General features: G+C 37.7%; 1 protein-coding gene across 5 annotated transcripts in view; it reads right to left on the bottom strand.

The window, feature by feature from the left end:
- Positions 1-15,658, bottom strand: part of MPP6 (membrane palmitoylated protein 6) — a 126,291-nt gene that overhangs the window by 36,086 nt on the left and 74,547 nt on the right. For all 5 annotated transcript variants that reach the window (XM_032286976.1, XM_032286973.1, XM_032286977.1 and 2 more), the window contains exons 4-5: positions 3,231-3,383; positions 2,220-2,447 (exon numbers count right to left, since the gene is read on the bottom strand). In XM_032286976.1, coding sequence (XP_032142867.1) covers positions 2,220-2,447; positions 3,231-3,383 — 381 coding nt within the window. The remainder of the gene's footprint in view (positions 1-2,219; positions 2,448-3,230; positions 3,384-15,658) is intronic.

Consider the following 15,658-nt stretch of genomic DNA (forward strand, 5'->3'; position numbering starts at 1 on the left):
ATTATGAATAGCCTCTGGGAATGTAAGCTATATGTAATTTGAAGAACTTCGGAATTGGTTACTTCTAACTCACTTTGGTCCTCAAAATATAGAACATCTTAGGTCCCATAGGAGATTCTGGAATTTTAGCAAGCACCTCAAATGATTCTGATAAAGATAATATACTGACCATGCTTTTGAAAAACATTACTGTGATAGGGAAGAATTCTTGGCTTGCATTTGCTTTCGCTGCAATCCAGAGCTGAGACAGGCTCCACAGCACTATACAGTGGAGCTTTTAGTGACAGCTGAAGAGGCAAAATGTCCTTGCTTCCCTAAAGCATCTTAGTAGGATGCCCATGGTTTGCAGATGCCCTGGTTTATGCCTCTTACTCCAGCATATGAGTAATATTTCCCTTTCCTTTTTTTTTTTAAAAAAGTCTCAATTTGGATGTTCTTTTGGAAGCCTTCATGTTATAGTTCCTTTTCATCTTTATGGAAGGACAGGCCTGAGACTGCCCGAGGCTTGTATGACTCCTCTCCTACTTTAATTCCTTCCCCTAGCTCTAAATACTAAGTGAAAAGCAGAGTTTGAGAGGGTATAAAATGAGGAAAACCTATGTTTAAACCAAGGCTAAATATCCTTGCATTTCATGATACTCAGTTCACCAGATGCAAAATCTATGTAGGAATTTGGGCCAAAGCTCTAGTTATTAATATTACAAAGTTTTATTTTGCATGTAAGTCTATTACAGTCATGGTGAACTAGAGGAATTCTGGAGTGTGGACCACAGAAGAAAAAGAAAATCTTCCTACTACAACTAACACATAATAAATAAAATATGTAAATCCTTGATTTTACTCTTCCAATCTATGAAGGTACAAGATAAGGCCTCAGGCTGTCACTAATGGAAATGTGCCAACTGAGGAATAAAGGTAGCTTGAGAGGTACTAGTGATATGAAATGTCTAAGTACTAATATCATTTATTTTTCACAATTCTTTTCCTTAAGAACCACAAAACTATTCATGACTAAATATCCTTACCTTTGAAAGAAACAGTTTAAAATAGGCATTCAATGAAATGTTATTTCAAATAACTATATGGAAATGTAAAAACTAGACTTTTAAACTCTCATTTTAACAATATGAAATAAGATACACTGGTAGTATTTCATGTAAGAAAACTTATAATTTCATTCATACATCAAACAATACATTTCTGGAATCAACCTGAACATTGGAGGTATTTACTTCTATATTATTTAGGTTTGAAAACCCTCTCTTTGGTTCCAACACTCCTATCATAATTTTCAATTCTTCCTCTGCAATTATGTTTTTACTCTTTCTTCCTTTACAGTTCCATGTTACCACCACTGCCTCATCACCAAAGAAGTACAGCCACTTCTCAAGCGCTCACTATGTGGCAGGTGTTGCTGTGAGAGCATTACATGAATTAACTCATTTAATCCTCGTAACAACCTTTTGAGAAAATAAATTTTATCCCAAACTATATAGATGAGAAAAATGAAGCACAGAGAAAGTAAGCTGATAACTGGCAGCACTGGTATTTGAACCTAAGTGGTCATCTTAACCATTCATTAGAGCTGTTGCTCACAAATCACCTCACACCTTTAAAAATCTGCCACCTGGTTACATAATCTCATTTCTCTTCTTTTTGAATTCACTTAACATACCAAGGCCAGACAATCTCTAGCACTAAAACATTTTCCTGTTCAATTACTTATTTTACCTAAAATTAGTTTTAAAATACAGACGAAATGTGTGCAAACCAGGGGCCGAAGATTTTCTTTATACTCATCCTCTTTTCTGGCCTCATCAGTCATTTCACTCTTCATAAACACTAAGCTGGAGGTGATCTGGACTGGATTTTTATCCTCTCCCAGGGCCTAATACAATGCCTGAACATAACAGCTGTCAGAAATGTTTGCTAGATTCATAATTAAGGCTTTATGGTTTGTCTGATATCTAGCTGTAGGCTTCTGCTATGCCAAGGTTCCTGGTGTTCACAAAGAAATTTTCTTACTACTTCCTTTATAATAGTAAAATACTACTGTTTAAAACTTCAAAAATTCACCCATGACAAAATCAGGCATTTTAGAGCAAATCAATTGTTTTTCTCTTTTCTTTAGCAAAATAGTAGCAAATGATAGTTATTGCCAACACTGCCATTAAAAACATTAAAGTATTTTTAATACTATCAAAAATTTGATTACTAACCTGCTGAGGAGTAATGGTATCTCTATAACTTGGTAAGATTTTTAGGGTGACACTTCCACTAATATTTTTCAGTAATTCTTGTAATTCCTTTGGATTGTTTCCAACCTCATGACCATTGACTTCTTTAATTATATCTCCCACATGAAGGAGACCTTGTCGATCTATCATTCCCCCATGAAGGATTCGGGCGATTACCAGATCATTATTTTCAACCCTAAATGTCACACCCTGCAAGAAATAAGAAAGAGATTTCTCATTTATTAGGGAGAAATGCTTAAGTATTCATGAACATATGTAAGAAAATAATCCTAAAACTAGGTAAAATGAATCATTCTTACTTTTCCCATGTTCTCTCCTGTCTCAATATTTTATTCCCTTTAAACTAATAGCTAGTTATTACACTAGTGGATAGGATGTATCTTACAGGCTAAAAGGAAACTTACAGGAGCAAGAAAAGGTATTTGTGCATTCTGATGGACTTATTCCTGGCTTATCCTTTTTGGAACTCATTGTTCTTTGTTTTGTTTTGTTTTTAAAACTTAAGACTTCGGGAGCTTATAGTTCTTATAGTCAGGATCCAGAAGTAATAATTTTACCAGGAAATGGTAAACTTCATACTACTTAGAGAGTCCTAGTATGGCTTCAATTTTTCATACCAACTTCCTTCCGTATTTTGATACTATCAGTATTTCTTTAAAGAGTAGTTCATATCTTCAAAGCGTAGGAAGAAATGTAGTAGTCATCTTTTGAAATTTTTGCTACCCATTGCCATACTTCTACTTCTAGCTCAATTTAACTTTTCATTTTGGTTTAATTTTGCAGGTTAAACCAAGCTGAGAAAGCATCAGTTGTGTCTATATACACAGGCCAAACAAGAATACAATTTTCATAACATTATGAAAAAAAAAAAAAAAAAAAAAAAAAAAAAAAAAAAACAACGAAATATAGTGACTGAATCACAAATTGTATCATATTTCAGATTTAATAGGGCAGTGATTTTTCTATACTCACCAATGGTTCCCCAGCTCTTTTGTGAATACCAAGAATACGAATGGCATCTACTGGTAATAATTGATTACTGATAGAAGAATTATTCATTTCTGGGCTTGATGGAGGTGAATCATAACACTTTGATGCCACAATATCATGGGCCTCCAACAGTGACTATAACAAGTTAAAACAGCCTGTGGTTATTTACAATATATTGATGAAATATGTTACTAAAAGTACTTTGTTAGTTCATTATCCCAGTGGGGTACTACAAATTTCTAAGGCACATAGTATTAATTCCCAAATATCAAGTTAATCAAATATATAATTTTTAAGAGATATAAAAATAGTTTTATTATCATCAAACAATATCATATTCCTTGTTTGAGATGTGCAGAGTTTGACAGAGTTTAGTGATGCTTTTTAAAAACTGGCAAGTTCACTGGAAACTGAACCTAGGTTTCCAGTCTGTTGCAATGAAAGCACTGGATTTCATTGCCACTACTATCATCATATCATTCAATATTCACCATCAATCCTACTTACTAAAATATCATAAAAATTCAAGTTCAAATGACATTTTAACCTAATATTGCTGTTAGTAATATACTTTTTATACATACAAAATGTCTGTTAAAAGATGTCCAATAGAAAATGGATAAATATTAGCATATCAGTGACAAAAATTTTTATATTACCAATGAAGGTTTTAGTTTATAAGAGGAACTTTTTTTTTTTTTTTTTTGAGGAAAAAAGCAAGTCAATTATAGTCCCGAATATATTTTTTACCTCCTATATTTACTGTGTATGTACTATCAGCATGGATCAGTTTTGATCTAGCTTTCTGGGAATTTCTTAATACTAAAATATTATTTTTTTTTTCTTATTCTAAAAGAATCATTTTTAGGCCGGGCACAGTGGTTCACACCTGTAATCCCAGCACTTTGGGAGGCTGAGGAGGGTAGATCACTTGAGGTCAGGAGTTTGAGACCAGCCTGGCTCACTTGGTGAAAGCCCGTCTCTACTAAAAATACAAAGTATTAGCTGAGTGTGGTGGCGCATGCCTGTAAACCCAGCTACTCAGGAGGCTGAGGCAGGAGAGTTACGTGAACCCAGGAGGCGGAGAATGCAGTGAGCTGAGATCATGCCACTGCACTCCATCCAGGGCAACACGAATAAAACTGTGTCTCAAAAAAGAAAGGTAATTTTTACTGCAACTGTGCATATTCAACATAAAGCTAAGTTAAACATTCTTGGAGGGCTGGATGGAATGCAAGTTCAAAAACAGTAAATCAAAATAGAAACAAATATTAACAGGTTCAGAATAAAAGCAATCAGGATAATTGGTCATTTCTGGTTATTTCATAAAACAATTTGTGAAAGACTGAGAAAAAATTCAATAAAAACAACTCACAAATCCCTATGTAGAGATTCTTCCTATAAATGCTGGAAGTTACTCAAAGCTCCAACCTGGACTGCTTAGTTTTCCACCCTATATCCTCCTTAGGCAGTTATTATTTACTCCTGTGACTTGAGCCACTACCTACACATTGACAACTCTTCATTTTATGCCTCTAGTTCAGAACTCACATGTGCTTCAGATTTTAACAGTAAAAACTTTGCCCATAACTGGTCAAAGTCATGTAATTTAAAAATCAAAAGTAAGAATTGTAAAGGATTTAAACATTGAATAAAAAATCCATAGATCCACAATGCTATTTAAAAACACAGAATGAAAAAACATGTGTTACCACTTGAAACTGAAATTTAACTATTCATTGTGAAACTTAGTAAAAGGATGAAGTACATTCCTGCCTCTTTAGTAGGAAATGCATTATAATGTAACTGAGCAGCCCAGTTGATAAGAAGCTCAACATTATGGAAGAATACTAGCTAATAATGTGGAATAGAAAAACGTCATTTTGCAAGCTCTAATGAAAATGCTGATTTGCAAACTAAAAGCTAGAAAAAGATGAGAAATAACAAAAATCAGAGCTGAAATGGAGAAAACTGAGGCACAAAAAACCTTTGAAACAAGATCAACGAGTCTGGGCACAATGGCTCATGCCTGTAATCCCAGCACTTTGGGAGGCAGAGGTAGGTAGATCACCTGAGGTCAGGAGTTCCAGCCTGGCCAACATAGTGAAACCCTGTCTCTACTAAAAATACAAAAATTAGCTGGGCATCGTGGCACGCACCTGTAGTCCCAGCCACTTGGGAGGCTGAGGCAGAAGAATTGCTTGAACCTGGGAGGTGGAGGTTGCAGTGAGCCAAGATTACACCACTGCACTCCAGCCTGGACAACACAGTGACTCTGTTGTAAAAAAAAAAAAAAACAAAAAAAACAATGAATCCAGGAGTTGGTTTTTTGAAAAAATTAATAAAATAGGCGACTAGCTAGGCTAATAAAGAAGAAAAGAGAGGAGAGCCAAATAAACACATTAGAAATGATGAGGCATGTTACTACTGACACGATAGAAATAAAAACAACTATCAGAAACTACTACAAACACTTCCGTGCACACAAACCAGAAAACCTAAAAGAGATAGAGATAAATTCCTAGACATATACAACCTCCCAAGACTGAGCCAGGAATAAATTGATTCCCTGAACACACCAATAACAACCTCTGAAATTGAATCAGTAATAGCCTACCAACCAAAAAAAAAGCCTGGGACCTGATGGATTCACAGCTGAATTCTACCAGATGTACAAATAAGAGCTGGTACCATTCCTATAGAAAAGCTATTCCAAAAAACTGAGGAAGAGAGACTCCTCACCAACTAATTCTATGAGGTCAGCCTCATCTTTATATCAAAACTTGGCAGACACATACACAAAAAAAGAAAACTTCAGACCAATATCCTTGACAAACATTAACGCAAAAATCCTCAACATGCCAGGCATGGTGGCTCACGCCTGTAATCCCAACACTTTTAGAGGCTGAGGCGGGTGGACTGCCTGACCTCAGGAGCTCAAGATCAGCCTGGGCAACATGGTGAAACATCATCTCTACTAAAATACAAAAAATTAGCTGGTCATGGTGGTGTGTGCCTATAGTCCCAGCTACCTGGGAGGGTGAGGCAGGAGGATTGCTTAAACCCAGGAGGCGGAGGTTGCAGTGAGCCGAGATTGTGCCACTACACTCTAGCCTGGGTGACATAGTGAGACTCTGTCTCCAAAAAAAATTAAAAAAAAAAAAAAAAAAAAAAAAAAAAAAAAAAAAAAAAAAAAAAAATCCTCAACAAAATACCTCCAAACCAAATCAATCAGCACATCAAAAAGCTAATTAACCATGATCAAGTAAGCATCATCCCCAGGATGCAACGTTTGTTCAACATTTGCAAATCAATAAATGTGATTCATCACATAAACAGAACTAAAAACAAAAATTACATAATTAGTAGAGCAGAAAAGGCTTTCAACAAAATTCAACAATCCTTCATGTTAAAAACAGTCAGTAAACTAGGTATTGAAGGAACATGCATCAAAATAATACAAGTCATCTATGACAAACCCACAGCCAACATTATACTGAATGGGCAAAAGCTCGAAGCATTTCCCTTGAAAACCAGCACAAGACAAGGATGCATTCTCTGACCACTTCTATTCAACATAGTATTAGAAGTCCCAGCCACAGCAATCAGGCAAGAGGAAGATATAAAGGGCATCCAAATAGGACGAGAGAAAGTCAAACTATCTCTGTTTGCAGACAACATAATTCTGTATACAGAAAAACCCATATTCTCAGCCCAAAACCTCTTTCAGCTGATAACTTCGGCAAAGGATACAAATTTTGCAGGATACAACAATCAGTGTACAAAAATCACTAGCATTGCTATACACCAACAACAGCCAAGCAAAGAGCCAAATCAGAAAGGCAATACCATTCAAAACTGCCACAAAAATAATAAAATACCTAGGAATATAGCTAACCAGGGAGGTGAAAGATCTCTACAATGAGAATTACAAAACACTGCTCAAAGAAATCAGAGAAGACAACACAAACAAATGGAGAAACATCCCATGCTCATGAATAGAAAGAATCAATATTATTTAAATGACTATACTGTCTAAGGCAATTTAGAGATTCAATGCGATTCTTATCCAACTACCAAGGGCATTCTTCACGGAACTAGAAAAAACTATTTTAAAAGTCATATGGAACCAAAAAAGAGCCTGAATAGCCAACGCAATCCTAAGCAAAAAGAACAAAGCAGGCAGCATCAAATTACCCAACTTCAAAGTATACTATAAGGCTAGAGTAAACAAAATAGCATGATAGTGGTACAAAAACAGGAACATAGACCCATGGAACAAAATAGACAGCCCAGAAATAAGGTGGCACATCGACCACCATCTGATCTTTGACAAAGCTGACAAACAATGGGGAAAAGACTCCCAATTCAATAACTGGTGCTAGGAAAACCAGCTAGTCATATGCAGAAGCTCAGCCCCTTCTTTATACTGTACACAAAAATCAACTCAAGATGGACTAAAGACTTAAATGTAAAACTCAAAACTATAAAAACCTTGGAAGACAACCTAGGCAATACCATCCTGGACATAGGAATGGACAAAGATTTCAGGACAAAGAAACCGAAAGCAATCACAACAAAAGCAAAAATTGACAAAAGAGATCTAACTAAAAGAGCTTCTGCACAGCAAAAGAAACTATCAAGAGTAAAGGGCTGACAGGAGAAAATATTTGCAAACTATGCATCTGACAAATGTCTAATATACAGCACCTATAAGGAACTTCAACAAATTTACAAGTTCTTTGCCCATTAAAAAGTGGGCAAAGAACATGAACAGACATTTCTCAAAAGAAGACATACATGTGGCCAACAAGCATATGAATAAAGCTCAGTATCACTGATCATTAGAGAAATGCAAATCAAAACCACAATGAGATGCTGTCTCATACCAGTCAGAATGGCTATTACTAAAAAGTCAAAAAATACCAGATGCTGGTAAGGTTGCGGAGAAAAGGAAACACTCATACCCTGTAGGTGAGAAGTATATTAGTTCAACCATTGTGGAAAACAGTATGGAGATTCATCAAACAGTTAAAAGCAGAACTCCCATTTGACCCAGCAATCCCATTACTGGGTATATACCCAGAGGAATATAAATCTTCCTACCATAAAGACATGCACGCAAATGTTCATTGCAGCATTATTCACAATAGCAAAGAGACGAAATCAACCTAAATGCCTGTCAATGACAGACTGGATCAAGAAAATGTAATATATATACACACCATGGAATACTATATAGCCATAAAAAAGAATGAGAACATTTCTTTTGCAGGAACATGGATGGAACTGGAGGCCATTATCCTTAGCAAACTAATGCAGAAACAGAAAACCAAATACTGCATGTTCTCATTTATAAGTGGGAACAAAATGGTAAGAACTTATGAACACAAAGAAGAAAACGACACTGGGGTCTACCTGAGGGAGGAGGATGGGAGAAGGGAGAGAAACAGAAAAGATAACTATTGGGTACTGGGCTTAATACCTGGGTAGTACAATAATATGTACAACAAACCCCTGTTGCACATGTTTACCTACGTAACAAATCTTCCATGAATCCCCAATGCTAAAACAAAAGTTAAAAAAAAGAAAATACTGATTTAGGCAAAGATTATTAATTTGTGGTCAATAGGTACATGGTTGATAGAAAACAGAATTTGTGTAATGTTAGGATAATAACACAATTGATTACTTCCTAGCAATCAAAGAAAGAAATAGGCCATCACTGTCTTTAATCAAAGGACCAATCTCAGCCCTGTGGTGAGCCAACAGGTATTACAGCTTTGAATATAGTTTAATTCATGTTGCACTGTATCATTTAAGATGCATTCTAGTTCCAAATAATCAACTTGAATCATCAACCTTTTAGATAGAACTTCTGTTTATAGAAAAGATAACATCAACACCACAGTAAAGTAACTAAACAAATCCAGGGAGTGGAACATTCTGCAGGACAACAGCCTGGTCTTTTCAATAGGTCAATGTCATAATCAATAGGAAAAGGGATGGTGCAATCAGCTGCCACACATGTATCTAGACTGGACACTCATATGTAAAACCAACTATAAATAATATTTTGGTATCAAATGGAGAAGTCTGAATATGGTATGTGTATTATATAAAATGGAAGTTCAGTGCAATAGAAAATTAGAAATCAATAACTAAAAAAAGGTTAAGTTAAACAGCTTGTGGAGAAAATGATCTCGCATTAGTAAAAAAATTATATATGTGCATTTGTGCACAGAAAAATATGGACGAATATGCACTAAGACCGTAGAGTAGTAATCTGGGTAGAAGAAAGGCAATGTCTTAATTTTTGTATTTTTTTGTTTGCTGTATTTAAAATTTTTCACGTTAAACTTCATATAACGTATATGCTTATATATTTATTAAATTATAAATATTAATACGTAGCATTCCTGAAAACTTAACTTAGATGCTTCCAACGTATGACAAATCCAAGATGGCCAGTTTCCTTAACATAAATACGTCCAAAACATTCTCTTCTAGAAACAGTGTTACTTATTTCAATTGTGTAAGTCATAAATCGTGTTGTCAACTTCTCACATCTCTCTTTCACCAACTGTCATATACAACCAATCACTAAGTCCTGTTGATTTTACTAATTAAAACTAGAAAGTCTTTAAGTTTCTTTTATTATCTATATGTACTGCCATCATAATTTCTTGCCTTGGAACTTATCCTGTGAACTGTTCCACAAACCTGACTTTTCCCTGGTTAATACCCAACCCATCCTCCTTTCCTATTCATTTCCCTCTCCATACCTAAAGCTTCCCATTGCCCTCATGATAAAGTCCAAATAACTTTGTATGCCTTTATAAGAACTCAATCCACTGGGACCTGCACAAGAGATGTCTCTGACATGTGTTCGTATTTTTTTTGTCCCTAAGATACTAATTTATATAGGAACCATCTCACTATAAACCTTCATATGGAGGACGGATACAAGACGGCCAGTTAGGAGCAGCTCAGAATTGCAGCTCCCAGCAAAAGCGCAGATGGTGAGTGGACACCGCATTTCCAGGCGGATTTTTATTGCCCACAGACCAGGAGATTCCCAGGCAGAGAAGCCCCACTGCCTGCCAGCGCCGCTGTTTGGCCGGGCAGCTGTTTTGGCCCGCGCCCCGGTGCAGCGGTTCTCCGTACAAAATACACGGGTCTGGGCGCTGTTTTAGCTGGCGATTGGAGCTCCTGAGAGTCAGAGTTGCCCATTCAACTGATAAAAAAGGGGACTGAAACAGGGAGCCAGGTCAGCAGATTTCCGGGCAAAAAAGCCCACAAATCTCAGCGTGGCTGTTTCAGCGGGTACAGTGGGTTGCCGCATGGGAAATCACACAGATCCTGGTGCCTTTGCAACAGGCGACTGGAACATCTGGGAGACAGAGTTGACCGTTCAACTTAAAAAAAAAAAAAAAAAAAAAATCTGAGGCAGGGAGGCAGGTGATCAAGCTCGGCTGGTCCCACCCTCACAAGAAAACAGAATCTGAAGCCCTCTGGATTGAGAGTTTCACAGCAAGCACGGCTGAACCCGGGACAATCCAGCTCTGTGGGGCAGGGGTGTCTGCCATTACCAAGGCAGTTCTAACTATACCCATAGAAACAGGACTGCAGGGAAATTCACACAGCAGCTAGGTGGAGCCCACAGCAGTTCAGCAAAGCCTCTGTGGGCAGGCAGTCATTAGGCTGCCTCATTGCTGGGCAGGGCAGCCCTGAAAAAAGGCAGCAGAGCAATAGAAATTCATAAGTAAAGCCCTAACTCTCCAGGACAGAGCATCTGGGAAAAAAAAAATGCGGGTTTATGAGTTCTGCTGCAGCAGACTTAAACGTACCTGCCCAGCAGCTCCGAATGAACAACGGAGCTCACAGCTCAGCACTTGAGTTCCTATAAAGGACAGACTGTCTCCTCAAGCAGCTCCCTGACCCTCGTACATCCAAAGAGTCACCTCATAAAGGAGAGCTCAGACTGACATCTGGCGGGTATCCTTCTGGGACAAAGATAGCAGAAGAAGAAAGTGACAGCAACCCTTACTGTTCTGCAGCCACTGCAGGTGATCCCCAGGCAAGCAGGGCCTGGAGTGGACCTCCAGCAGTCCTATAAGAGGGTCCTGAAAGTTAGAAGGAAAACTAAGAAACAGAAAGAAATAACTTCATCATCAACAAACTGGACGTTCACTCAGAGACTCAATCTGAAAGTCAACAACTGCAAAGATGACAGGTAGATAAATCCACAAAGGTGGTTAGAAATCAGCGCAAAAAGGATGAAAACACCTGAAACCAGAATGCCTCTCCACCAACAAGGGATCACAACTCCTCACCAGCAAGGGAACAAGGCTGGATGGGAATGACTGTAGTGAATTGACAGAATCACGCTTCAGAAGGTGGGTAATAAGAAAATTTTCTGACCTAAAAGAACATGTTCTAACCCAATGCAAAGAAACTAAGAACCTTGAAAAAAGATTTGATGAAATGCTAACAAGAATAAACAACTTAGGTATTTAAGTGAATTAATGGAGCTGAAAAACACAACACGAGAACTTCGCAAAGCATACACAAGTTTCAACAGCCGAACTGACCAAGCAGAAGAAAGGATATCAGAGGTCGAAGATCAACTCAATGAAATAAAACGGGAAGGCAAGATTAGAGAAAAAAGGGTAAAAAGGAATGAACAAAGTCTCCAAGAAATGTGGGACTATGTGAAAAGACCTAATTTACGTTTGATAGGTGTACCTGAATGTGATGGAGAGAATGAATCCAAGCTGGAAAATACTCTTCAGGATATTATCCAGGAAAACGTCCCCAACCTAGCAAGGCAGGCCAACATTCAAGTCCAGGAAATACAGAGAACACCACAAAGATATTCCTCAAGAAGACCAACCCCAGGGCACATAATCGTCAGATTCACCAGGGTCGAAATGAAGGAGAAAATGCTAAAGGGAGCCAGAGAGAAAGGTCTGGTTACCCACAAAGGGAAGCCCATCAGACTCAAAGCAGATTGCTCAGCAGAAACCCTACAAGCCAGAAGAGAGTGGGACCCAATATTCAACATCCTTAAAGAAAAGAACTTTCAAGCCAGAATATCATATCCAGCCACACTAATCTTCATAAGTAAAGGAAAAATAAAATCCTTTACGAACAAGCAAGTACTCAGAGATTTCATCACCACCAGGCCTGCTTTACAAGAGCTCCTGAAAGAGGCACTAAACATAGAAAGGAACAACCAGTACCAGCCACTCCAAAAACATACCAAATGCTAAAGAGCATCAACACAATGAAGAAACTGCATAAACTAACAGGCAAAACAGCCAGCTAGCATCAAAATGGCAGGATCAAATTCACACATAACAACATTAACCCTAAATGTAAATGGTCTAAATGCCCCAATCAAAAGACACAACTGGCAAATTGGATAAAATGTCAAAACTCATTGGTGTGCTGTATCCAGGAAACCCATCTCACATGCAAGGATACACAAAGGCTCAAAATAAAGGGATGGAGGAAGATTTACCAAGCAAATGGAGAGCAAAAAAAACCCCAGCAGTTGCAATTCTTGTCTCTGATAAAATAGACTTTAAAGCAACAAAGATCAAAAGAGACAAAGAAGGACATTACATAATGGTAAAAGGATCAATGCAACAAGAAGAGCTAACAGTCCTAAATATATACGCACCCAATACAGGAACACCCAGATACATGAAGCAATTTCTTAATGACTTACAAAGAGACTTAGACTCCCACACAATAATAGTGGGAGACTTTAACACCCCATTGTCAATATTAGACAGATCAACCAGACAGAAAATTAACAAGGATATCCAGGACTTGAACTCAGACCTGGAACAAGCAAACCTAATAGACATTTACAGAACTCTCCACCCCAAATCCTCAGAATATACATTCTTCTCAGCACCACATCACACCTACTCTAATATTGACCACATAATTGGAAGTAAATCACTCCTCAGCAAATGCAAAAGAATGGAAATCATAACAGTCTCTCAGACCACAGTGCAATCAAGTTAGAACTTAGAATTCAGAAACTAACTCAGAACCGCACAGCTTCATGGAAACTGAACAACTGGCTCTTGAATGTTGACTGGATAAACAATGAAATGAAGGTAGAAAGAAAGATGTTCTTCGAAACCAACAAGAACCAACACACAACATACCAGAATCTCTGGGACACATTTAAAGCAGTGTCTAAAGGAAAATATATAGCAATAAATGCCCATATGAGAAGCAAGGAAAGATCTAAAATCAACACCCTATCTTCAAAATTGAAAGAGCTAGAGGAGCAAGATCAAAAAATCTCAAAACCTAGCAGAAGGTAAGAAATAACTAAGATCAGAGCAGAACTGAGGGGGACAGAGACACAAAAAACCCTTCAAAATATCAAGAAATCCAGGAGCTGGTTTTTTGAAAAGATCAACAAAATAGACCACTAGACAGATTAATAAAAAAGAAGAGAGAAGAATCAAATAGATGCAATAAAAAAAGATAAAGGGGGTATCACCACAGGTTCCACAGAAATACAAAGCATCATCAGAGATTATTACAAACAACTCTTTGCACATAAACTAGTAAACCTGGAAGAAATGGATAAATTCCTGGACATTTGCATCCTCCCAAGCCTAAACCAGGAAGTCGAAACCCTGAATAGGCCAATAAGAAGGTCTGAAGTTGAGGCAGCAATTAAGAGCTTGCCACCCAAAAAAGCCCAGGTCCAGATGGGTTCACAGCTGAATTCTACCAAACATACAAAGAGGAGCTTATACCATTCCTTCTGAAACGATTCCAAACAATCCAAAAAGACGGAATCCTTCCCAAATCATTTTATGAGACCAACACCATCCTGATACTAAAACCTGCAGAGACTCAGCAAGAAAAGAAAACTTCAGGCCAATAACCATGATGAGCATAGACGCAAAAATCTTTAATAAAATACTGGCAAACTGATTGCAACAGCACATCAAAAAGCTTATCCACCATGATCAAGTAGGCTTCATCCCGGGGATGCAAGGCTGGTTCAACATACGCAAGTCTATAAATGTAATTCACCACATAAACAGAACCAAAGACAAAAACCACATGATTATCTCAATTGATGCAGAGAAGGCCTTTGACAAAATTCAACAGCCCTTTATGCTAAAAACCCTCAAGAGGTATTGATGGAACGTATCTCAAAATAATAAAAGCCATTTACGACAAACCAACAGCCAATATCATACTGAATGGGCAAAAACTGGAAGCATTCCCTTTGAAATCTGGCACTAGACAAGGATGCCCTCTCTCACCACTCCTATTCAATATAGTACTGGAAGTTCTAGCCAGAGCAATCGGGCAAGAAAAAGAAATAAAGGGCATTCAAATAGGAAAGGAGGAAGTCAAATTGTCTCTATTTGCAGACTACATGATTGTATATCTAGAAGACCCCATTGTCTCAGCCCCAAATCTCCTGAAACTGATAAGCAACTTCAGCAAAGTCTCAGGATACAAAATCAATGTGCAAAAATCACATGCATTCCTATACACCAATAACAGACTTAAAGAGTCCCAAATCAAGAACGAACTGCCATTCACAATTGCTATAAGGAGAACAAAATACCTAGGAAAACAACAAAGGATGTAAAGGACCTCTTCAAGGAGAACTACAAACCACTGCTCAATGAAATAAGAGAGGACACAAACAGATGGAGAAACATTCCATGCTCATGGTTAGGAAGAATCAATATTGTGAAAATGGCCTTACTGCCCAAAGTAATTTACAGATTCAACGCTATCCCCATCATGCTACCAATGACCTTCTTCACAGAACTGAAAAAAAAATCTTAAATTTCATATGGAACCAAAAGAGAGCCTGCATAGCCAAGGCAATCCTAAGCAAAAAGAACAAAGCTGGAGGCATCACACTACCTGACTTCATCAAAACAGCACGGTACTGGTACCAAAACAGAGATATAGACCAAAGGAACAGAACAGAGGCCTTGGAGGCAATGCGACACATCTACAATCATCTGATCTTTGACAAACCTGACAAAAACAAGCAATGGGGAAAGGATTCCCTGTTCAATAAATGATGTTGGGAAAACTGGCTAGCCATGTGCAGAAAGCAGAAAATGTACCCCTTCCTGACACCTTACACTAAAATTAACTCAGGATGGGTTAAAGACTTAAATATAAGACCTAACACCATAAAAACCCTAGAAGAAAATCTAGGCAAAACCATTCAGGACACAGGCATAGGCAAGGACTTCATGACCAAAACACCAAAAGCACTGGTAACAAAAGCCAAAACAGACAAATGGGGAGAAATGCCAGATATAGGTGATGGGGACGAAGGCAGCAAATCACACTGCCATGTGCATACCTATGCAACAATCTTGCATGTACTT

This window comes from Sapajus apella, unplaced genomic scaffold (assembly GCF_009761245.1).
Source record: "Sapajus apella isolate SASKATOON/1434 unplaced genomic scaffold, GSC_monkey_1.0 scaffold19, whole genome shotgun sequence".
NCBI lineage: Eukaryota > Metazoa > Chordata > Mammalia > Primates > Cebidae > Sapajus > Sapajus apella.